This window comes from Colletes gigas, unplaced genomic scaffold (genome assembly GCF_013123115.1).
Source record: "Colletes gigas isolate AHSC1104 unplaced genomic scaffold, ASM1312311v1 Colletes_gigas_Sc00012, whole genome shotgun sequence".
Classification (NCBI taxonomy): Eukaryota; Metazoa; Arthropoda; class Insecta; order Hymenoptera; family Colletidae; genus Colletes; species Colletes gigas.
The window spans coordinates 1,132,213-1,158,501 of record NW_025106641.1 but is presented as its reverse complement, the minus strand read 5'-3'; the positions used below and the strand labels follow the sequence as shown (position 1 = coordinate 1,158,501).

Below are 26,289 nucleotides of genomic sequence, written 5' to 3'. Positions count from 1 at the left end.
AAAGTTACCGATACATGGTGTACGAGTCAAGGAGACTGGTCGGAGTGTTTCCCCGCGCGCAGGGTTCGCATGGTTGTCGAGAATCGAGGTGGACAGTCGTAAAATTGTTAACTGAAACGTCGTTGGTTTCGTAGGCGAACGATCGTAGCTTGGGAAGAAGCGGTAATAGAAGGGTGCGTAAGAGAGGGAACGCGGTAGGTTCGGTTGGTTAATGCCGGTAGAGAAACGCGCGTATAGTATGCGTGCGAAAGGAAGGAAAAGGAAAAGGAAAGGGATCGGCAGCCACCCACGGAGACCCGGCAGCGCCCTCTTCTTCCTGCGCGTTCTGTCGTTCCGTTCCGTTCCGTTCTCGCCTCCTCCGTCCTCCCGCGTCTCTGCTACCGTTCCGTGTCCGCATCCTCGTTTCCTTTCCTTTGCGTTTTCTTCTCGTTTATTTCTACCGTCGGACGCACACCAGACCTTTCCAAAGCGTGTCATTTACGACACGATAACGCGACCCAAACGACGCTACCTTGTCAATCGTTCTACGTCAAGGAGTCTAGCCTCGATCTCTTTTACTCGTGGGATCTTAAACTACTACTAAAATAATCACGATTTATTATACTCGTCAGTTGTACTCTTGTCTAACTAGTTCTATAGCTTCTTGAAACTCTCGATTTTCCCGCCATTTTTTCTCCCGTACCGACGAACGTAGTTACGAAATTGTGTTTAATGGGTGAATTAAAATTGATGAAAGAAAGGTTAGAAAGGGGAGGAATCCGAGTGTAACGTTTGTTTCTTGCTCGAATCCCTCACGAAGGGAGAACAGAGATCGGATTAATACGGTTAATACGGACACCGATCAAAGGCGCGTTGAATTTCGACGAATTGCTCCTCGTTATCTGGAGAACTATCGCGAGCCACGGCCGATCGTGTACCTTATCGGCGCTGGTAATTATGGCGGCGAGCGTCGTCAAAAAATTGCACCGGCCGACTACAATGGCCGTTCTTGGTCCGCTCGGAACGTTTAACGATAGGCTTTTACGAATAATAGCTTCTACTAGACAGAGACCGCTTCGCGGTGGTCCGCGGCGAAGACCCGGATAGGTTATGTGAATTTCAGCAAGGTTACGAAAAGAAGTCGAAGAAATTTTAGGTTATGTCCGTAATGAAACTCTTGGTCCCGCGGACGGGCAATAAAAATAGATACAAACCGTGCAACCGTCGACCATTAAGGATTCTAGGTCGGTTCGTTGCACCGACCTCGGGCGTCAGGCTCCGAGGGTTAATGAATTTTGAAGCGCGAAATGACTCTTTACGTAATACCTTCCGTATCCGTCGGCGATAAAATATTTATAAAACGTGTCCCGCGAAGATTAATCGATCGTTCGAAACTCGCGATCGTTTCCGGCGACTCGAGCGCCGATTTGCAAAACGGAGAGAGGGGGGGCAACGAACCGTCCGTCGCGAGCAGCGTTCGGGAGAAAATGGACGCTCGGATCCGTCGTAGGACCCAAAAGGGTTGAACGTCGCGACCTCCCGCGCGTTGATCGCGCGTCCGACTATTTTTCACGCGTTCCGCCGATATTAATGGCGTTGTACCAGAAAGACGGGGAACCGGCGACGGTGTCGCGAATACGCGAGAAGCTCGTTGGGGAAGAGGCCGTCGGACCCGATCCGGACGGTCCCGCGCGTCGCTACTTACTGATATTTATTGCGGCCAGAAATGTGTACGGGCTGCCATAAATCTCCGCATTCACACGGAGTTCCTAATTTACATATTCTCCGGCGACTCTCTCGCTCGCTCCATCGCGTCACCCTGCGCCCGCGGTCGACCCTCTTTCTTTTTACTTCGACCCTTCTTCTCTTCTAGCACCGCACAGCTTGGAATTTTCTCTTTTCCGGCCTCTCTCGCGCGACTACCAAATTCTACCCGTCGCTACGAACCTCGATAAACGTCCATTCAACAACGCTTTCCCCACTGCGTGGATCGCAGGATTCGGAACTGAAGGTGAATTTAAGGTTAGGATTTTTTGTGAATTTTTACCGAGAGGTGGCATTTACCAATTCGAAAGAAACACGTCTATGGGAGACCACATCCCCGGTAAAACTACCTTATTTTAATGATGCATTAATCGAGCCTCGATAAACGTCCATTCAACAACGTTTTTCCCCACTGCGCGCGTGGATCGTAGGATTCGAAACTGAAGGAGAATTTGAGGTTAGGATTTTCGTGAATTTTTATCGATAGGTGGCATTTATTTTAATGATGCATTAACCGAGCCTCGATAAACGTCCATTCAACAATGCTTTTCTCCACTGCACGCGTGGAGCGTAGGATTCGGAGAATTGAAGGGGCATTTAAGGTTAAGATTTTTGTGAATTTTTACCGATAGGTGGCGTTCGCCAATTCGAAAGAAACACGTCTGATATGGGGGACCACATCCCCGGTAAAACTACTTTATTTTAATGATGCATTAACCTCTGCTACCGTTTGGATCGTAATTAAGGTATCCGGGATCGTAACTTTGGCGGTTTGGAATCGCAGAGACGCGCGAAGACGAGGACACGCGTAGAAGGAAGCCCTCGGAAATTGAAGTTTCGAACACATCCGGAGTCAGAATTACGAATGACGGACATCTGTCACTGGGGGATTTCATTAAAATCTTTTCCACGTCCCGCGACATCCTCGGGCTTGGTCCTCTTCCTCTCCCGGGTCGGCCGGTCCGGATTCGTGCACCCGTGACTCATTCATTATTCATTCGTCCAATTCATCACACGGCAGAGCGGCATCGTGGTGGCGCGGGCCAATTTCGATCCCCGGGACTCCGGGGAGGATCGTCTCTCCCGGAACGCGGCGACCCTGTGCAATTAAAAATGGTAACGGACCAGGGAAACGGATGTGGGTAGTATACAACACATTTTTCAGCGTTGCTTCTGGAGACACTGGTCTCGATCTGATGTATGTGTGACACTGGACGACGGGACATTGGGTAGTCGGTGAAGGAGCGTATATGTAGGAACGGAAGGTGGGTCGAGCGCTTGCGAGAGAGACGAGAGCGTGGCCCTCTGGTGGCAAGTACGGGAACGCCACATATCGGAACGAGCTTGATAGTCATAGGTTCTAGGAATTTACTGTTTCTTAAGGATCTTTTTCCATAGATAGAACTGTAATGAATCAGTGGTAACTAAAATCATCGAATGCATGAAGGTCGAGGAAATTGATTCGATAGTAAAACTGGAAGGTTTCGCGGTCCAGTATAGGGAAATTCGGGGCGGAACGAGGCGTGAGAAAAGGATTTGGCCGTGGAACGGCGTATTAACGGGTTCGAAGGATGCGAGGAGAAGGCGAGCTCGGTTCACGAGCGGGCGGTAAAGTGGGGGTGGTGATGGCAGTGGCGGGTGGAGCGTCTTCCCCGAGAGCCTCGTAAAATGGAAATCAATTACATCTACACTTAACCACTTAAACTGGTTTCGCCACGGTCCTAAAGCCCGTTTACTCGTTGCGTGGGGATGAGCAACGCGTATGGTCGGTACGCGAAGGGAACAGTCGTTTGGCTCGGGGAACGCGCGACGGAGATCGACGCGGCAGGACGAGGGTTCTTTCCCTTCGGCGGGACAAGGATAAGGATAAACACGACCGCGTAGAGAGAAAGCAGCCGGTGGAACACCGCTAGAGGCTTCATCTTCTCCTCCTCCGCCGCCTCCCCCCACCCCTACTCTGGTTTCTTCTGCTTCCTTCTCCTCCGCTTCTTCTTTTCGCTTCCCTGGTTCTCTTCGTCGGTTTGCGGCTCGCCGCAGATCATTCGTATCAACATAATTACAAGCTCGGGAGCCGCCTCTCTGTTTCTCTCACCTCGCTCCACCCATCACGACGTAACACACGATCGCTTTCGCGCCCCGGTCAAGCCTTCCTCTTCTTCTTCTTCTTCTTCGTCGTCTTCTTCTTTTCCTTCTTATCTTCCCGCTCAGGACGGGTTGATTCCGACGCGCCTGGATACACGATACACTTCGTGTCCTACGACGATCCCGCGATATGTGCCGCGAAGTTATCGGATACTCGTTCGATTACACGGAACACCGAAATTCATCTTTCCCACGCACCGCAGCCTCCGGGAACGTTTCCAGAGCCATCTACGTCTTCGTCTTCGTTTTCGACGTTAAGCGATTCGTATGATCTGTGCCCTGTGCAAACGCGAAAACATATGTTTATCAATGATGCGTTTCCTCAAACGTAGAGGTTAGCTTCTCCTTTGCATACATAAAGACATATACTTTATTATTCGCTATACACGTTCTATGGGCATACATTTGTCTATCTATAAGGTTATTCCTCTCGTGTTAAAGTATAAATCATCTTCATACTAATTACATAACCTACAATAAATATTCTTCTTGTGTCTCTCTTATGACCACTGTATGACAGCAGTGCGCAGTATTTAACTTGAGAACATTAATTTATTTGGTATATAAATATATATAAAGGAATCATACTGAACAATAGGTGGAGAAATAACCGTATAGTATAAACAACGCGACGCTTGTACTTTCCGGGTGTCGTCGTCCAGACCAAACTAATCTATAATATAAGAAAATCGTAGGCATCGATTCATAGAGGCGCTTATGTCGATCGACACGGTGCAATTACGGAACACTATTAGAATATGCCTTGATCGAAAGAAAAATGGCGTACGCCCACGTTCTCTTATTAACTTCGTATCGAGAAAATAATAAACTTCGTACGAAATAAAACTCTGCTCGATTCTAACGTCGATACGAAGATTTACGAGCCTTTTATTTAACGCGCTCGTAATTTACGATCGGGAATAACAGTCCGGCCATTAGAATCGCGGGAATATTTAACGAATTACAGTCCGAGAGGTTAGGACGAGACGGGTGGGGCATCGAATTCCATCGAAAATCGTAACTCGAGCGTGGATCGAGGTTATGGATCGAAATATTATTTGCGGTAGGCGATCGGGGATCCCGCGATGAGGGACGCGATGCTTCTGGACGCCGTTGGAGAGGGGTCGTGGAGGTGTTAGTCATGGAACGAACCGGCCTTAAACTGGCTGCGTCTAAAAATAATTGCTCGTTGACAGGCCGTGAAATGAATTTATTTAATTTCAGATAGGTATAACAGAATTACACGGCAGTTGGAGGTGCGATGAAGCTTGGGCTGGCGTGACGGAGCCACTCGATGAGCAGAGGTCGTCGCTACGCCTCGGGAAAGAGAAGAGGAACCGAAATGGGGAGACGAGGAGCTCGCTTGGAAGCAGGTTTTCTCAAATACTCCGCGAACGTACCTTCAAAACGATCCTTTATCCCGCCGACGGACAACAGTTTACGATAGTCCACGACGCCTCCGTACCTAGAATCGCGAATCGGCGACTGCAACAGCCAGCAGAAGAGATTTTCTCAACGATAAATATTTTATAGTATTTTTATTGTATCGAGTCGCCATTTTCACCTTTCGTGGCACAATAAAGTTATTCTCATCAATTTCTGGATATAGAAGCCTCTATACTTCACGAGTTTGATATGAAATTTGTTCTTTTTTTTTTTAAATGGAAAGTACTATAAATCATTTATTATTAGCTCTTACCGAATTGAGCTCTATCAATTGATACTTTATATTTTCTATCTTCAAATATTACCTTCTTGTAATTGTAAAGCAATACAATATTTTGCTCTGAAAATAAAAAAGTTTGAATACGAATTTGTGTACCGAATTTATTCCTTTAGTTTGATCCTATTTGATTCCTATCCTTTTAGTTTGATCTTCCATTGGAAGGTTGGGAGTTTGAGGACCGATGCTGGTGATGTAGAGAAGAGCACGTTAATGAAAATTCGTTTATTTCTATTCGTGCTACATCGAGGATACGCCGTAAACGCTACACGCTACCAAAAAAAGACTTTATGTACAAATATCCACCGTCCCGAGGAAAGACGCGTTAATACTATCGTGGTATATGTTACAACTATAGCGGAGTCTCTCTTTCATTTTGTCGCGCGATCTCATTTTCTTTTCTCCACGCACGGGTATATATTACACATTCGCTTCGAATCGGTTCGCGTTACAACGACGAGAGTTCGATTTAATCGTTTTTCGCTTATTTACAAGTCGCTCGAGCCACGGGGAAACAAAAGGGACGAGGCAGGAAAGGGTGTTCTCGCGAGCAACGAACGAAAATTTTACACTTTTTTTTTCTTTTGTAAACTTCGTTTTTCGTCTTCCAGGTTTCGTTCGTGGATTGGAATTTTTTTTTAATTTTGCAATTTTTCCGTTCGTCGTTCGTTTGAAATTGATCAACCTAACCCTATTCTTTCCCGGATCTCGAGACGGTTAAGGGTCTAACGGTTACATTACGCGGACACAGAGAGCGAACAAGTACGGGCCATTTCCCTAAGACTAACTTAAATAAGGCTCGACGGAGCGCCGAGAATTTCGAGGTGCTTTCTCCTCGAACGAGAATTCCTCAACGTCCAAGAAGGACGCCATTATACGACGCTCACTGCAAGAAGCTACAAAGAATGCCCCCGAGCGGCGCTCGCGATGCCCCTCGACGCTCGTCGTTTACATTTTTACGACAGTAATTATATCATACCGAATTCTGTCAAGGTGTCACTGACCCTAACACTGTCACAAAGTTGTCGATTTTAAAACCACATGCACGTGCATTGAAATCTCTACGTCCAACGTTGAGGTGGAGGAATTTGATCAAAACACGCCTTAAATATTCTTACGTAGACTGTTTTCCATAGAAGTTGCATCGAAATCTAAAACGAGCGTATTACTCCGCGCAAAAATATGGCACGACTCCGCATTCGTCATCGTGTATGCACGAAACACACCCAACAATCGAGTATGAAGTATATCAGATTCACTTTCACTGTCTCTCGGTTCCTCTTACTATTCTTACTCTTGTTCCCAATGTACAGGGTGAACGGAAAGCACCAGCCATTTTCACCGAGAGTCAGTGACATCAACGAAATCTGTTTAATATTTAACGAACAAATTTCGTCGGTATAATGAACAATCTTCAAAGAAAACAATTAACACGTTGCCTGCCAGACCAAACCCCTAAAATTAAAAGGAAAATTAAATTTTGTTTTTAAACAATTGGAAACTAGCATACCAAGAATTTGTCATGGAATTTATTTTCACAGACTCGTTAAGATTCAAGGGCCCTATCTTTATTTTAGCTTTATTTTCTTTTACATCTAATCTTGAGAATTAATTTTTCTAACTCCTTGGTGAAAAATAGTGTCACCCGTATGTGGATGACGTGGCAGTCAATGTGTTAATAATATAAAAAAATCTGGAGAAAATATAAAACCGATCGAACTTCTCGTGCCTCCCTTTCTTTGTGTCTCTCGCGCGGATGACACCTTGACAGACCTCCACTGTACACGAATTCCTCGCCAACGACGAAATAACCTTTCCAAACGATTCCAGGGGCAATTCTGTCCAGCTCTCCCAGTATATTGCCGAGCGTTTCGTACGCGTTAACCCTTTACGAGAAGCACGTTTGGATCGGAACGTTCGCGGTGCCCGAAGGGTTAACCGGGATTTCATGCAGAAACGCGCGTTAAATTTATTTATGCCCGCGTGAACGCTCGGCGCGGATTTCCGGTATCGCGACGGGAACGAGACTTTTTTTTCTTTGGCTGCACCGCGTCTCTTTTTCGCCTCTTTTTCGCTCGCGACGAATCGTTCTCGTCGCGGTGTCGCCGTAAATTCTGCCAGTAAAATTCAAAGGAACGCCGTCGACGTAAAATTGTTAGGATAAACAACAGTTTTGGCTGCGAACAATTGCTATCCGCGGGGCAATTAAACTGCGTCATTTAATGCACTGCCATTAAAACAAATACTGGTTAATATCTGATTGAGGGAACGAGTGCTAGGAGAAGTCTTAGGTTATGTTTGACGCGGTATGAAGTCTGTGTTGGTTTGTATTCGGTTCAAATGGAAAACTAGAGATTTATAGTTTGCTGAGAATGTTAGAAATATGTGAGATCAGAAGTATCAATCGTTTGTTGTTAGAAGAACTAGGGGAAGGTGATGGAGACTTGTGTGAAAGACTCTTTTGTACCATTAAGATCATGGTAACCTACCCTTTGGCCGCTCCACACTAGGAGGCAAAGATCCAGAGGATGTTCGATGATGTTTTGACCAAATCTTGACTCTAACAAAGAGAATACACTGTGTATTAATCGTCGATTTTGCTGAAATTTGGCACACACCCAATGTACCCTGCCATCGTACGCGTTTAAGGGATGAAATCCGCCTTGAAACTAGTATCTGCTCCCACGTTGGGTAATGAGAGTCTCGTCAGCCACGCTCGACCACTTTGAATAAATTATAATTACACGAAAAGATAACAATCTCGTTATTTTCATGAACCGACAGAAGTTACGGCGCGATCGCGTTTTCCAAGTCGTGAAAGAGGTACAACGAGGTTATCAACGGTGAGTTTGCGAGGGTGGGCGCTAATTGGGGGTGGAAGGGCGAGCCCTGAGGGGCGGGGGCGTGCTCGCTGGCGGAGGATACGGGGTGTACCTGAGGGAGGGAGCCGTGGCGGTGGGTGGCGAGGATCTCCGCGAGATCATCGCGACCGGTGGCGGCTGCCAGGGCCAGGGAAGGGCTGCTGGGTAAGGAAATGGCGCCGTGGCCGCCACCGCGGGATAGGGCGACGAGGAACCGGTGGTGGGTCTGGTTCCAGGGTGCGTTTGACCCACGGTTCCGTAAAGGAGCGCCGTCGACGGCGTCATCCACGGCGGCAACGCGTGCCCGGAGTTCTCGTGCTGCGACTGCTGCTGCGACTGCTGGTGGTGCTGTTGCTGTTGCTGTTGGGCGCCCAGAGCCGCTGCCGCCGCGGCCGCCGCTGCCGCTGCTGCTGCTGGTGACGACATCGCGAGGTGCTCGTACAACCGAACTGGAGCCACGCCGCAACGCACCAGCTGCTGCTCCATCAGCTCCATCGGGTCTCTGCAACAACCAAACAACCAAACGATTTTAACATTTGTCCTGGAAGTATTGTGAGTCCGCGAGAAGTTGACTGGTGAGATGACAGAGGTCGTGGTGCTTCTGTAGCGGTACTCTCAGATGGAATAAGTTACTAGGTTAAGAACTAGATTTATATTTCCTTTAGGTTGGCATTGGGTATAGACGCAATAGATAGTTGTATATCTAGATTAAGTTAGTTCTAGGTATAAGAGTCCTTCCCTTTATTGTAAAGAATAAAAGCATACGGAAAAAGTGAAGCACGCGTTGATTATTGTTCATATACCTCGAGTATACCGCTATATTTCGCTCACTTTGCCTATCCCCTCCCACTTTTACCATACAACGCGTCGCCATTGGGCTCGCCAAACGCTAGAGTGGGGGTCCAGGCACCAATCGGACCCGCATTCCTCTCGCTAGCCAACTTCTCGCGAATGCACAGTACTCAGAAACTCAGGAACAAAGATTGCCCACCCAACAGTGTTATTTACCCCGATGCTAATATTAAATTCCTTCACAATTTATAATTCTAGACAATTCTGACCGATTCCAGACCCAATTAAAGTAACTTAAAATCTTGTCGCGTGCTCGATAAAGCATCCGGCTTATGCTTGCGTCAGAGGTGTCCGCGACCCAATTTGTTGCAAATTAAATTCACTGTCCCTTTCGTTCCACGCGAAAGAGTCGCGAAGAAAGTGGCGGGGAACAAACGGTAACGATAAAAAAAGGTTAAAAACGAGCGTTGCAAGGTGTAAGGATCGATCGAGACAGAGAGAGAGATCGCGTCCGTTGATCGGGCGATCGACGTTATCGGCATCGAGCGGCATTTAAAGGGGAATGAATCGACGATACCTCGACGCGCCAAAGGAGTGAAACGTACGGGGGAACCGTAGGAGAAAAGGAGGCGCTCGCGAGTAATTAAGACGACGTTTCCTCGTTCGCGCGACGGATTAACGTGATGGATGATTCGGTGCATTAGACGCGGCTTAATTAGGGTTAATTACCGGCGATTGTACGTACGGAGATCGGTCGGGTATTGGCAGTAACGCTAACGAGCGAATTATCGGCCGGCCATGGATGGGAAAACGCGTCGTTGTCTCGTTCGTGGACGGTTCGCGTGATATTCGCGATAATTAATGGCCGTTGCCGTGGTATCATTGCGTGGCGGCGCGGCCGCGTTGCATCGTCATTTCCTACTTTCGTGATTAAGCGCGGGAGTGGTGCGTAAACACCGGGTCAGATTATCGCCAAGACTATCTTAATTATTAAGACTTCATTACGGATCGCCGACGATCACGGGGCCGTGTTCCATGGCCGATCTCGGTTTCGTAACCGCGGACACGGGTTTTCGAAACAGGAGACCCTCTGTGCGTTCGGTTCCCGGGAATCCCACCCGCGTAGCTCCCCGGAGAGAAAACGATCTCGATGGCCGCGAGTTCGGTAGTCTGGAGAAGTCGAGTCAAGTGGTCGAAAGAAAACCTGATACCGGCCCTCGGATAATTTCACCGAGGCCCCGCCGACCATGATACCCTCCTATTGATCATCCGGTTCCTCGAAAAACACGAGAAACACCCGAGGTTCCCTTTCACCGGATCCTTCTGGGGAATCGTGGCCATCGTGATCTATTTTTCTCTTAGATTTTTAATAAGAAATAGAACCTGCACCAGGTTGTGGTTTTCTTAACATTGACTTTCGTGTCCCCCATATAGTGTCTCGTAAAAATTTTCACGGTTTAATTTTGGTAGTCTACGCGTTGTCTACGATGATAGATCTCGATAATATTTTTTTGCTTCAACCGCGTCAAAGGAGGGGGAAACAGGTCGATCCAGGGGGGGGGGGAACGAAAAAGGGACAAGTACGCGACGAAAAGAACGAAAGGGAGAAGTAAGAGGCGAAAGAGGAACAATGGCTCCGGTGTGCAGTTCGCGCGTCTCGGTTACCGGCCGACTGCTTAGCGCGTAACGTGACACCGAACGACGTATAGAAACTAGAAGAGACGCGTTTATGCGACCTGGCGGCGCAGTTCGAATCTTTATTCGCCGACAAAAATGAAAATCCGCTCGACCAGCTGACGCGAACAATTTTTAAACGCCGGGGAAATACCCAGGCGTTGCGAATGGCGTCAAACGCGTAGACTTTGAATCCATCATGGCGTCGTACTTGGCTTCTTTAAGTCCTATGGGACCCCGATATGATTTTCAAATTGTAGCATAGCAAATGGAAATATTCGGTAGTTCTATTTATTTCGTAGCTCACTTGTAGCTTATATAAACGATCGATAGAGTTTACATCGACGTGCTCAGCATCAAGGGGGTTAAAATCTAGCGTAGATCGTTTGGTCCTCGAGTGTCCTTTTATAAATATCAATTACACGACGGTGTACGAGGAGAGTTGCTTTGGGGAGATCCGTGGCAAGTTCTAAAGAGAAGCCAGAAGGCATAGCGGAAGGAAGGAAGGGCTCGAGAGGGCGAAGAAACGAGCCCCGGCTGAAAGAAGCGAGGGATTAGGGGGGCCCGGGGCTAATCGCCGTCCGCTCGAACGTGCCGGACCACACACCGCCGCGTTTGCGGCCATTCCTCTTCTGCTTCTTCTGAAATATCGCTGTCAAACGGCCGAACTCTATTAGTCGACACGTACGATCGTCGATTCGATCGATCGTCTCGCTCCTAAATTTCACCGAGATCCTCCGAGACGCTCTCGGCGCATAAACCAGCAACGAACAGCCTCGGGGGATGTTCGCGATGCGAGAGAAATCCGTCGTTTCGCTCGTAAATCGCGTTTCCATGCTAATGTTATTAGTCGTTAGTTTGCACGATCGAAGTCTCGAGTGAAACAACTTATTGAAAAAAGAAAAATCCTGCTCCCCGTAAAAATTGTCCAAAGAAACTGTTTTGCAAGATATAGCGCGTTATAAAGTACATCTATGCAACGAGTTTTAGTTTTGGTTGCTTATTTTTGGGGGGGAGGAAGGATGGAGGAAATCCGTCGAGGCGATAACACGAGGATCTCGACGCATCTCGGTTCGTCGATAATTGCTTAATAGCACGTGACGCGGTAAAACAATCCGGAAATCGAATTACGCGCGACGCAGAAGGCGAGTCGGAGAGGAATCGAGCGCGGTCGCGCGCCACGAGTTGCACCTGTATACGCGAAACGGAAATGACGCAGCACGGACGAGTCTCTCTATGCATTAACCCTGGGCTGCAACTCACGACGCGGCCTCCCAGCCTTGAATTATATCCTTAATGTTTTCATAAAGCTTCCTTATGTACAGACAATAAAAGCCCTAATTACAGTGGTTCGTCGGGACGAGAGTGCGGCCCGAGGCGAACGCCTATTACTATTCGCGCTATGTCGGGCCTCCTGTAATCGTTACACCGTGCAATAAATATTCCTCGTCGATCCGACGAGTCCAGTCCGCGCGTTTTAACCTCTAATGGCGCGGTTACGTTGCAAACGTTCTAATTACCATCCTCCTGACCCTTTCTCGAGTGTCCCCCGTCGCCATTTTGTATCTCCAAACTCGTATTCCGCTCGGAAAAATTTTTATTTTACCGATTGAAAATCCAAGAATTTGGAAGAAAATCGAAACTTTGAAACTACCAGATCAGAGTATCTTTTAAAAATATAAAGTCCCAAATTTTTCAAGACACTCGAGAGTCCCCCCGAGCATCGAATCGTCCCAGGAAGTGGCAGCCAGCGGAGAACAAGCAACGTCGAGCGTGCTGGCGATTTCGTTCGCGTGTCTCGAGTTTTTCTTAAGTAATTTTCCTCGTTCCCCGAGATCGTCGTGGAGGCAAGAGAACGATGTCTTCGCGTGGTTTCGCGTTCCGACTTGGCGAGCCGAGCAATCTCGTATTGTGAACTCCGTGATTTCTCACGCGAGCCTCCTTAGTGGCGATCTTCGACATTATACTCCTCGTGTCTCGTCCGTATCGGGGCGCACGATCGAGCTTCGACTTCGTTTCAGATTCGTCATTCGAAAATAGCCGCGCAAGAACACCGGGACGCGGAGGAGTTTTCCACATCGAGACGCGAGGTTTCGAGCGGTAAAACACTCTCGTTCGGGGCTCGCGATATTAGCGCGGAGGGGATTCCATCGAATGGGGGAGCCTGTTATTCTCCGCCTACCCCGAGGCTGACACAAGGCATTAGGTAAGTGGTAGATAATAATAGGTTACACCCCACTGATGGCCGAAGGTAGTTCATCGAGCGGCTTCGTTCGACTCGGTTTCTCTCGCACGCACGGGGAACGATCGACGAGAGACGGATGGGCCTCATCGACGGGGGAACGTTTCGCGAAAAACGCTTTCAACGGCCGTCTAATGGACGAGCGAAAACTAAATGTTTCAACGGCGTTCGATCCGACGGGACGACCAAAAAATTCCGATAGTCTCGGGATTAAAAAAATTCCCGCGGGAAAGTTTCGAGGGGGGGGAAAAACGTCGAGGGGCTCGGGACAAAAAGAGGAACGATAAATGAGAAACGGACCGATCGCGCCGAAATACGAGTAAGAAACAAGGCCAGCGAGAACGAGGAGGAGGAGGAGGAGGAGAGGGGAGGGGGAGAAGAAAGGGAGAAAGGGGGCAGAGAGAAAGAGCGAGTGTAACAGTGAAGAAATTAATAGCCATAAAATATGAATAGAAATTAGCAGGTTCGGGGTGGCGTGACGCGTTTGCTCGCTCATTTCCTTTCGGCGCGTTGAAAAACAACAAAACAACACAAAATACGGTCGAGCCTGTAATTTACCCGGCTGCCGCCTAGCAGGCCGACGCGCGATCGACCTGGCTCGGTGTGTAAGTGCGCCCGCACACCTTCGCATCCCGGCCCTTTCCATCGCGTACCGCGAGTAGCGGGGCACACCGACGGTGTGTGCGAGCCGGCCGCTCCGGTCGCTTTGGTGCAAGGAGGCGCGCGCACCGCTGCGAGGTCGACTCCGGCTCTACACACGGCGCTCGCAGGCCGGGCCATCATCGTCGTCGCACGGTAGATATGGAAGGTAATGATCCGGTAATGACCCTGACGCGTTGGATAGCCAGCCGATATACGCGCGCCAGCGTGGCTAGTACCGCGCGGTCGTCCAACGTTTTCTCCACCTCCCCTTTATTCTCTCTTCTTCTTTCTCCCCCGAGAGACCGCCGCCGCCACTAAAGTCCCGATGATGCACGGCGAGACCTTTGTTTTTGCGTTTTAAACGGCGGTTATTAGCTCCGTGGCGTTCTCCAGCCACCGAACCGACACCGAACACCGAACACCGCCCCCCCCCCTCCCGCCCTCTCGTACCGTTCGTTTTGCTCCACAGGCCGTCGAATCCCTCCCTTCGCTGTCCTCGTCTATCCGTCCGTAAGGTTTTGGTAACGCGGCTAATGGGCCAGAGCGAACCGGGGGACTTTCGGGCGTCGGTCCGGAGCTGTCCCGGAGAGCTCGCTAGGGCTCCTCTGGCCGCCGCGTGGACGCGAAACGGAGAAAAGATCCGAGGCGCGCGATCTTCTTTCGCTCGAGGACGGTCTCGTGGAACGAGACGGAAAGACGGCGGGACGAGGAGGCGAGAGAGGAACGCCGAGAGTTTGCGAGGGGAGAAGGAGGAAGAAGAAGGCCAGAGCGGCAGCGGTAATGACAGGCCGTCCGCTCTCGAAGCTAATATAGATGAATGCCCTGCCCTCCTTGCCCTCCGGAACCAACCGACCGAACGTGGAATCGCTCTCTTTCCCTTCCGTCCCACTCCCCGTCCCACCAAAGAGTCACCGGCCGTTCTCTCCACTTTCGGCAACCAAAGACGTTTCGCCGCTTCCACGAACGATCGCCAAACGACAAACTCCGTCGATTGTCCTCTCTCGCGAACCCTGACTTACCGATACGCGACTACGTAATCGTAATCGCGACATCTCCCAACGAGATTCCGACCCAATCGGAGATTCGACGCGCGCGCAGCCCCGAGACTAAGCCCGTGACAGCGAAGGGGTTAGGTTAGATTTCGTCTCGCGGCGTTTTCTCGTTGCTCGCGAGCAACCCTCTTTCCTCCGTACGGCGCATGGAAGCTAAGTAATTTGCGGGCGGCGAACCTATACGCGGCGTCGAGGCAATTTCGAGTTTCTCGCGGCAGCTGGCCGTAAATTTGTACGCCGCGGGGCGGGGCGAGGAGCACGTTTTTATAAACGGTTCTTAAATTTTCGCAGTTACCGTAATATCTTTATAACAACGATTTCGGGGCTTTTTGCGGGGCACGTATGCGAACGCGGACGCGATGATGGTCGGTGCATCGGGTGGAAGAACACGTTGAACACCGCGGACGGAGAGGAAAAGGGGGCGCGAGGATCGTTCGAGAGATAGAGAAAGGGATAGAGGGCGAGGGTGAGAGAAGGAGGGAGGGGGCTAAAGGGCCGGAGGGGCATCTATCTATCAGCGGCGGCGTGAAGTGGGCGGGAGCATGCGCCGTATTGCCCCGTGCGGCCGCTCTCTCATTAACTCGGGACGCCGCCAGAGCCGCATCCGTGCAGCCGAACACGACTGCTGTAACCGCTGAAGCCGCGCGTTCCCTTCCGTCACCCCGCGCGTTTCCTCTCCCACAAACCGATTCCGGACCGTTTTCTTCGATCTTGCACGCCCTCTTATCGCGCTCTCGGTACGTCTCGGACTTATCGAATGTCGCGGCAACCACCCGACCCGCCATTCGATGGCATTTCGATACCCGTAGATCGCTTCGAACCGTCCACGCCCAGTTACCCTGCACCGCCACCGCCAACCGCCGTCTTCCTCGTACCAACGCGAACTCTACCGGTCAACTTATTGGGCTCTGTCGCGAGTAATGGCCGTTTTTAACACTCTGTAATTTTCGAAACGTACGTTTTCGTTGATTACTTTCAGGTACTTGGAAATTCAATAAACTTTGCACTTTCTAGTTACCATCGTTCTTATAGTTCACTACCGCTAAAATCGGGATCACTTTTGCTTTTACATTTACCTACGTGTCCTAAAGGTTACGGTTCCGTCCGCGATTGCAATCTAGAAGCCTCGTTCTATAATACCCTCTCCTTCATTATTAATGACCACTTTGTGTAACCTTAGCAGCCTGATTATAGTTCTTTCTATTTTAGGATGAAACACAATCATCGAATGTAATCTATAGAACGTGCACACGATCGAGTCTGTCGCGAGGTCACGGCGCTAGTGTCGTTCGACGATCTCTTCGCGATCTGTTGGCAACTTTCGATCTTTGCACACTATATGCACACACATATATATGTGCAGCAATAAACAAACATAACCTAGAAATGGTGAACCCGTAGTCGAAATACGTTAGTATCGGGGTCAGTTTACCCGTAAATAACGGAATCGACTCGAATTTTATTCAGCAGGTCGTCCGACGGGAATGACGGGGCAAGATTTTTGGTGATCACGGTTAGGCAGGTGCTGATTTGAGGAGGGTCGCGGTAGACCGGGGCCAGTGATTTCGGGACAGCGTCTTCTGGCCAAACTGCCGTGTCATTAAAATGGTCGATCGACGACCGTAACGTCGCGCTGATCCGCGTCCGAGTCGAATTTACACTGAGCAAACAACGATCGCGACACCGATCCTCCCCGTTCCGGGGGAACCGGGTATCCCCTCGACGACGAGCGCTCTTTTTCGGGGGGAACCACCGGGGGCCCAGGGAGACGTCAACGTCCCGTTACGACGTTCCTGGCGAAACGTTCGAATGCCTGGAACACGCCCAACGATTCTGGGAATCGCGTCGAAGATCGTGTCGGGCGCATTTGTCGAGGAAAGGACTTTCTTGGACGAGTATCGACACGCCCCCGATTAGCACGTCATTACCGCGCGTTTCGGGGGGAACGGGTGAAGATTATCAGTCATGAGAAGAACCCGGATAATTTGCGGATACCCAGAAATTTCAAGGCTGTCTTCGGAAAAATTCGCACGCCACCCGATAATTATAAATGCAAATTATTTTTCGGGATACTTTTACGGTCGCGAATTAATTAACCCGAGGGCTCGACGATGGACTCACGAAACTCGTCAATTTCACGGGTCTTGGGCGCCATGTTTGAAGCTACGGGACTCGTGAATGTTATTTGTTAGCGATTTATGGTAAATTTAGTCAATGCAATGTGAAATATGCGGGGCTCGACTATTGGAACGTCGAGTTCCAGTCGACATTTTTTCAAGTCCAAACCAAAGAGATAATAATTTCCACCGGATATATGAAAATTAAATATAATTGATTTTTTCTTATTATTCGATAACTTTTTTCTACACCATAAGAATTTTATTGTATTCAGTTTTAAAATTGAATTATTGAAATATTTATAAATGAAAAATTAAATTAATTTTTACACTTGAAAATTACGAAATAAATAACGTAAATTTCAAATAAAACACTTGAAAGCATTGGGGAGCAGCTGGTAACAAGATTGAAATATAATTTGGAGTGCAAAGGGTTAAAATGCTTACAGTGAAATATTCAAGTAGTTTGAATAGTCCCAGACGCTTTTAATCGTGTAAACTATTATAAAATAAGTCCACCAGAGAATTTTTACAGTTTGTACAAACCGTGGAGAATATTCAGAAACGTGGATACGTTGAACCGTGTTGTGGCACGGTTTGTATGGGTCCACCGACGACAGAATAATCTGAGGCGATCGTGTTAAGGCGGTTTCGCCGTGTGTATCTCGCGTAAATGCGGTCGAGAGCTCGATATCGGTTTCGCGAGTCGAATGCACGAGAGACCCTGGCCGCGGCGCGACCCAACGGAAGACGACTTTATTGGGTAGCCGTTATCGATTCCTCGGACACACGTACCGTGTATACACCGGGTAACATTTGCATAAAACCTTGACTCGCGAGCCCCGGAGATCGCTGGGATCGAGCGTAAACGATTTAGTGGGCGTATTTGCACCCGGTTAGCCACCGTTCTGTACGCTAATACGTTAATTGAAATCAAACGACCGGATAATCGCCACGGGAGAATCTTTCGACGCGTAATCGTCGATTCAAGCGCCGAATTTTACCCTTTGACTGTACAAAGACAGGCAAAACTCGACGAGTATCATTTTACTCGACTACTTATTTACTTGTTTCCCAGAAGGAACAATTCTCGAAACTTTGTTCCAACGATTCGTGGCCACCTAAAAGCCGTCGAGTCATCAAAGCGTCCAGGGGACAGCGTTCATTATGCCAGTTCCTAAAAGCAAGGATTAAGTTTAATGTGTGTTCGTAACGTTCGATAACTCCTACCTTGGCTTAATGGACGATTAACGAGTCAATCTTGTGTCAGTTTCTTGAGTAGTCGATTGTATGAATCGTTGGAAGAAGTTTCATTAAACGTACGTCGCATGCGGTTTACGCATGACGGTGCACGCGGGCACGTTCGTTTCAGCCTGCCGGTCGGGCAGTTCGTTCGACGAACGATTTTCTAATTGATGGACAAGTCGCGCGGAACCTATTACTTGGCCTCCTTTTTTTTACTTTGCCCGTTTAAGGACGCTCGACCGTTCTATTACGCTCATTGCCAGTGGTCGGTGCAACGCGTACGGGGGAAGCTGTCAACGAACTCGATGCAACGAGTGGGGATCGTTTGTGTTCGTATCAACCCTTTGCACAACCGAATTATATCTCTATCTTGTTACCGGTTGCTTCCAATGCTTTTACGTTGATTAAAAAATATTTTATTTTGTAATTTTCAAATGTATATCTCTTTGGTGTTGGACAAAGGAGTTCCTGAGATAAAAACTGACGTCGAGTCGCATTCGACACGGGAGTGCAGAGGGCTAATGGAACGAACAACTGTAAAACTGTACAACATTTGGGCGTTACGAGAATGGGGGGAGAACGAGGAAATTGCAATTAATCGAAACCGATTATTTCTCGTCGAACATAGGAGGCTGGTAATTAGGTACCGGTCCGCGATGATTAATGGAATGTTTCGTAGCGTTAAGTTTGTCGCCGTTAACGATAATCCCTCGACGCGACGGAAGAAAAATTCCCTTCTGTCACGCGTGTATCCGCCCCGGTCGTAAGCGCGGAAGGAGGCCGCGGCGACGACGACGGGAGAGACCCCGAGCAGGTGCGTCGTCATTCACGCAGATAGATGATCGCGGATAACTTCGGGATCGCCCCGGCTGTACGCGCGCTTATTCACTATCAAATGTACCTTTCCTTCGACATTTAGCGTTGTATAAATTTCCACGTTTAACGAGATCCAAGAGATCGCCGGCGATAACTCGCTCGGCGTTATGATTAAGGTGCCGACGTTATAATGACGCGTAATGATCGCCTAGCTCGCACCGCCGCTTACCCCCAGACCCCGCGCCATCTTTAGTCGCGAATAACGAATAATTCTAACTCCGATTCAGTGCTTTAACTTCGTTGTTAGTTAACCTTTTGAGGTCCTATGTATAGCTATATCTATCTTCTCTCGATCCTGTGATTCAATTCTGATCTTTTTATTTAGATTAAAACAAAATTAGGACGATTATTTTGATTAAAGATCGTTCCATTTCCATCTCCAACAACCTTTCAACGATATATTATATAATTTAAAAATAATATATAATATATTATATATTAAAAATTATTATATGGATATTAGTTAAATAAATATATATATATAACATTTAAATTGCATTAAAAAATTTAATAAATTATTAATATCTAATAAATTTAATAATAATAAAAATAAATATAAAGTAAAATTTATAAATTTAATTTCGAATTAAAAAATTGACTATATTCAATTAATCTATATAAATATCCTAAGTATCATTCTATTAATAATCCAATAAGTAATATAATTAAAAAATTAATTTGTAAATTATAAATATGGATAAAATATATTACTTTTCTCACTTATATCAAGTGCTGTAAATCGGATTTTCGTTGCTGAAACAAGGGAATAGTTGAACCGCGAAATGTCTAGGACCTCAAAGGGTTAAGGATAACAGAAAGTCTCTCTATTTTACGTCGATCGTGGATAGAAATTGGTAGCTTGCGCGTTGTACCTACCGATCGAAGTCCGTGAGCCTGGACGAGTCTCGAAAACCCTTGGCGAACGGGTTGCTGTCGATCTTCAGCTTGGTAATCTGCAAAACGATCGTCACTGGGTCAGTAATTGCGTTTGCATGCGCATTCGTAGCCGAGAAACTCGACTAATTTCGCGATAAGGGTTGCACACACGCGGGGTCCCCGCGTATCGCGGTTACCGGGTCCCCGTGATCGGGAAATTAGTCGAGACCTTAACGCGATCGTCGTTCTCACCAACTGATTCTGATAGGCCGTCACAGCGGTGAAGATCGCCTCCGGGAATATGAACGTTTTGTGCTCCTCCTTTTGAAGATCGGTTATGTGGAGATTGTTGTCGTCCGTTTGCCGGCACCTCACCAAATGTATCCTCGGCTGGTATCTGTGCATCGAGTTCAGGACGATCTGAAAGCCAGAAAGCAGGAGAGTTTCAAATCAAGGCGTTCGATGATTTACGCGTTCTTAATTAAAGTCTCGGGAAACACGACCGCCAGCCGCAAGTATAAATCCTGTACGCGTTTCATACGTTAACAGGCGACGACGGGCCCCCGGCCACTTATCATTCCTTATCTAGCGATCGATAACGCAACGAAAATATTATATCGCGATTCGCGAACCGCGTTCGTTCGGGTTACCGGTTTTGCAATCGTTCGCGTCAATTTTGCAACAGGTACTCGCGAATAAATCAACCGAGACCGCTCGATTCGAACTACAGCGAATTTTCGAGCTGGGTTGGGGGAGGGGGGCGTTAACGGCGATTCACCTTGCGTTTTAAACTTTTAACGACGACTCTGTTATTCCCGCGCGCCTCTAACGTTCGAGCCAGCTATGGTCGACGCAGCGCCGAGAGGAGAAGTCGCCTATCGATTTCCTGTCCGAAACAATGTGACTTTCTCGCTCGGATATCGCGTAACGCGCGAGCGTGTGAACGCGCCTGAATGCTTTAATCTCGGAACCTTTGCGACTTATTCGTGCGAAACGCTGAAATAATGTTTCCGCGCGTCAACCTCTGCGTCGCGACGTCAAACCTGGACGCCCGCGTACACGTCATCTTTCCCTCGATCTGACTTAATCGATAATTTCACGGTCGCGGACTAATAATCCAACCTTTCCCCCGCGATTGCTTTCTTTTTTTAAGCCGCTTGAAACGCCGCGTACAGACTGTGTTAAAATATTTTTCTTCTAAAGAATAAATTTGCCAAGTTATTCTCTCATGTTTGCACAACATTCTGTCACCGTTATAATGAAATTAAAAATTACCAACAAGCAAATACAACGAACGTAACTCTCGAAGTGGGGCCTCCAAGAGGGCGGCCATCTTGCTAACGCCGCCATATTTTAGTTTCTCGTGGTTTGAGTCATTAGAGACTTTTTACCCGGAACAGAACGTCGTCCTGGATTTATTACATCCTCGCGATGATATTAATCGTCCGAACAATATGTTCAAAACTAATTACGTGTTAACAAACTATCGAGTAATTGGAATCTGTTCAACAAACGATTAATAGCATAGCGTCTAAGGCAGGATTTTCTGGGTAAGCCTAACTAATGACCTCGAGTATACAGGGTGTCCCGGTAACCAACGACGTCTCCGTTACTTTTAACGACACGAGGGAATTCCTGAGTATGATGCAAAATATTAATATAATAACGAAGGAAATGCAATGCTCCTCGAGAGGACGTTTCGCATCGAGCTAATGAGATACGAAAACCGCCATGGCGGAGCCAGTCGAACGAGCACAGGTGGTAAGAGGACTGTTCGTGACCAATTCTCGGTGCCTCGATCGCCGGGGACCGAGTTCAAACCGAGTTTAAAGTCTCGTTCGCACGACCGGATCCATCGTGGCACCGAAACTCAAGAAGCAAAGAGCACACGCGTGGACGATCCTTCACCTACAGCGACGCTCACACTCGTCCACTCGATAAACCTGTCGCGAACGTATCCAATCGGATAACTTATTTCGGTGTCCGTGAAACGAGGAAGCCTGCGATCGCAAGATGGAACCATAGTTTCACTTTACTTTGGAAAAAACTGAAGAAATATTTATTTCAAAAGTAGATTCTTCTGATGCTCCAAAACCCCTATTGTGGTCGAGTCTTTTATTTAATTCAAATAACTCGTTAATTGTTTGAATAAGTGTTGGAAGAATTGGAGCCAATAAAAGAGTACAATATTAGGAATCTTAAGAGATGTTACTCGTAGACATGTTTTTTATCGGTCACACGGTCCCCCCGATCGAAAGTCGAGCCGTTATCGGGCGTTTGGGCGGCGTTATTAAGGTCGGTGATCGTTGCGAAACGTAAGGCGCACCGTGCATCCTTGGGAAAGCGTTATTAAATACGATTTTTATTAGCGACAAGATTATCGCGCGCGAATATATCTCCGATATCTGAGGACGGGATCGCGCGTTAACACGCGGCGAGGCATCCTACGACACGAATATACTACCGTGCGGGTTACGAAAAAACGAAAAAAGCCCCCGGGGTCCCGAATATCGCGTGAAGCGAAACGTGTCGTTATCGCGTCGTTCGATAATTAACTAAACGTCTCAATTCTTATTTTTTTCTTACGACCGCGTTAACACGTTACACCTTTTTTTTCTCTCGTGGACGTTCATACTCGGTCAAACGCGTCCCGTAGTATTTTTTTTAACTATATAGTTGGCTATCAACCCTCTGTGGATTCAGAGTCAAAGTGAAGTTTTGGTTCTCGATGAGTAACCAACAATAATAAGCTTTATTTTAGAGTTTCCAAGAGCAAAACTATTTTATAAAATTATCGTTGAAACTACGCAAAAGGGTTGACAATTACGGAAATAAAAGGACCGATAGTTTCCAGGTGTGGTTAAGAATCCTATCTGCGTTTCTTTGGGATGCATGATCGTCGAGGGTCGTTATAGTAACGCCGTTGGTTTTGTTGCAAAAGGATAATTCGACATCGTCGTGACGATTATGGAGATTCTTCCTGTCGGGTGGATCGTTGCGTTTCCCAAAGGCTCTCGTGCATGTTCTCGCGCTTACGCGTACGTTCGCGCCGTTCCCGTAAATCGAAATTATCGCGGTAAATAGCAGTTCGAGGGGCGCGTAGAATCGCGGTACCGAGAGAGTCCCGATCGACTCTCATCGTCGGACAAGCGCAATTTGCATTCAGCGATACATCAAACAACGGCGGCGTCTATGTAATGCACGTTGATAGCGGCATTACACGCGCGATTTATAGTCGTTTTTCTCGCTCCATCGGGCCCCGAACGCCCCGAACGCCACGGATAGTTCTCGATCGAACGGGCCCCTAACGCTCTCTGCCTACGATCCGGATGGAAATGTCCCCTCCGTCCCTCCACCGCAACGAGAACGTTTTGTTACTTAATCCGGCGGCTTCGAACGGTCGTTCGGTCGTAATTTATTTTTATAACGCGAGATTATACCCGTGAAATTAATATCGCTCGTTACTGTTACCGTTATCGATATCCTACGCGTCGAAGATCGTTGTCGTTCACGTTGTCTTCGCGCGTTTAAACTCCCGGCAACGGCTTACAACCAGAGAAAAGTGTCCATAAATCTACTACGAAACGTAATAATTCGATCGTAAAATTGCAGAGTGAATTTGTGCCTGGGTCAATTTTGACCCGAATCTAAATTTCGGTACAAGGATTATCGATCGATCTTATGCGTAGTTTAACAATTAATATTCTGAAACCAACGAAACATTTTTGGTCACACATTATAATTTTCGGTAATGAATTTTTTTCTCGAAAGGGAGTAAGATTTCGGGGGTATGTCTATTCACCGAAAATAATTGTAATCGACCACCCGAACTAAAAATATTTTTTCCAGAATAATTTGAAACTTTTTAGTTTCGTCGAAAAATTCACCCACTTATTGAATTTTTTTCTCGAAACTGGTTAGGATTTCGAGGGTATGTCTATTCACCAAAAATGATTGTAATCGACCCTCGGAATGATAAATAATTTTTTTAAAACGATTGGAAAATTTTTTTTTCTCCGAAAAATTTGTCCACCTACCAAAGTTAATCTTTCTTAAAAATTTGTTTTTGACTTTTAACAAACGCAACTGTGGGTAATTTAGTGATAGAAATTATCAATAAATAATAAAATATATAACCAAGAATAGTCGGGGTAAGTATCTCGGTTATTCGGACAATCCGGATAATCGAAACTCTACTGTATCGTGGCGTAGCTACATTCGAACCAGCCAGTTCCGAACGCCGTGTTAACAAAGAAAAGAATGGCTACGGTCAATGGAAATGGCGTCATCTTGCAGCACGACAACTTCGGACCGCATGTTGCGAAGGTGACTCCTCGGAAATTGAAAAAGGTGTCATCGGAATTTCTGCGCCATCCGCCATCGTTCACGGGATATTGTTCCCCCGGATTATCATCCGTTTCACAGCCTTGGCCACTTTCTACGCGGAGTAAAAAATTTCGAGGCTATAAAAAAATCATCGTGTATTCGCGAGCAAGCAAATACAGCGAAAAACCCGAAGGGTCGGGGAATAACAATTAAAGAAGACACTCTGTTTTACACCGCCTCTAAATTGTCGAATTCTAAATCAACGCTCGCTGACGTTCGGTTCGTTCGTTTCGATGACTAATGTACACATTCTCGAGCGTACAGGAATCTCGACGAATCGAAAAGACACTTGGACCGCCTGCTGCTACGAAATCAACGTTTTTCTTTACAACCGTTCATTTCTAAACCCGTGTCCACATTTTTTCGTGTATGTTTCGGGAGTAGCCAAAAGTTCGAGGCATCAATTCCACCGGTGTGGAATCGTTAAACTTTATCCCGCTCGAAATATACCCAAGGACGTGCGGGGAAACGAGCGACGCGATAAAAACCGTTTCGCGGATAACTTCGAAGCGACCGTTTCCACGGCCGAGCACGGTACGCCGCGACGCAGGTGTCCGGAATGTAACCGCGTAATTACGCGAACACTACGGGAATTATAGTCGTATTAATTAACCGGTCAAAGGCGTAATTGGCTCGCTCGTCGAGGTGTCCCGGCGCCACTTCATTGATTCCGCTCGCGCGTTAAATTCGTGGCTTCTCGCGTCAAGTCCCCTACAGCCTCTTTCAAAATCGACCGCATTCCATAGCCTCCAAGGTCAAACCATATCTACAATTTCTCCACCACTAACATTCTACCAATTTCTCAAAAACTAATTACTTTATTTTAATTCACCATACATTTTCACTATTCGTGATTCAGAGACTTATTCTTTCCAGATTTATATTTATACTTGACTGAATGTATAAAAATTTAAGCAATTTTCTATGAGGGAACTAATAAACACTTATCTCCATCGAATTTTACATTTCGCGAGTTTCAATTTTCTAGATATTTTCATAACTCTCGTTTGCATTTTTGGATGTTTGTTTTACTTTTATTTTCCGTGTACTCTGAGACTCTAATTCGCTGATTTTTCTATTATTTTGTAAGACAACTTGGAGCAAGTAATATTGAATTTTCGATACCGAATAACGATTTCGAATGTTCGCGACGTTTCGACGACATGGTGAACGTTTAATTCGCGGTATGAGGCCGTAGGAACGATGGAAATTCTATTCCCGACGGTACGACGCGAGTCGTCCTTCGACCGGGAGATTGTTCTCGCCCGGCGAAGAAAAAGGAAACGAAGCCTCGAATTAAATTCGAGTCCGGATAACGAGTACGCGGGTCCTGTGGACCGGACCGTAGGTTCCCGAGCGGGCAACTTTATGCCCGTACGATTATAGGTGTCTGGGATCCCGGGGTGCCCCTATCCGTTTTCTCTGCGCCGTTGGATGGTGGGACACCCCACTGCAACCTGTCAGAACTCCAATTTGCTCTACTCCGTTCGGACCGTTCGTGTGGATGCCACCGAACGCACACGGATCTCGCCTGGATCCGTCCACGTGGAGCAGATCCGCCAAACCGACGCACGACATCCTCCTACGGGAACCTTTTATTCCAAACGTTTTAAACGATCGTCGCCAAACCACGAACCGGACGCCAAAACAACAGCCACGATCATTGCCAAACCCACCATTTTGTATTTAGATTCTGAACATCGAAAATACGAGTTCTTCCAAATTTCAGAAATTATTCAACACACGTTGAGTGTACCATATACGGTGCACGTTGAATTCAACCTTCTGCCCGCGTGTACCACATACGGTGCACGTTGAATTTAACCTTCTGCCCGCGTGTACCATATACGGTGCACAGGGGCAAATTTATTTAACGCGCCAAGAACATTGTGTAATAAATATTGTGAAAGGAAATAGA

The 26,289-nt window shown here is 47.4% G+C and overlaps 1 protein-coding gene across 1 annotated transcript in view; it reads right to left on the bottom strand.

Annotated features, from left to right (window-relative positions):
• Positions 1–8,457: 8,457 nt before the first annotated feature.
• Positions 8,458–26,289, bottom strand: part of LOC122398729 (T-box transcription factor TBX20-like) — a 42,433-nt gene continuing 24,601 nt past the window's right edge. Inside the window, exons 4-6 of the mRNA XM_043398862.1 lie at positions 20,238–20,405; positions 19,986–20,062; positions 8,458–8,971 (exon numbers count right to left, since the gene is read on the bottom strand). Coding sequence (XP_043254797.1) covers positions 8,473–8,971; positions 19,986–20,062; positions 20,238–20,405 — 744 coding nt within the window. The 3' untranslated portion in view covers positions 8,458–8,472. The remainder of the gene's footprint in view (positions 8,972–19,985; positions 20,063–20,237; positions 20,406–26,289) is intronic.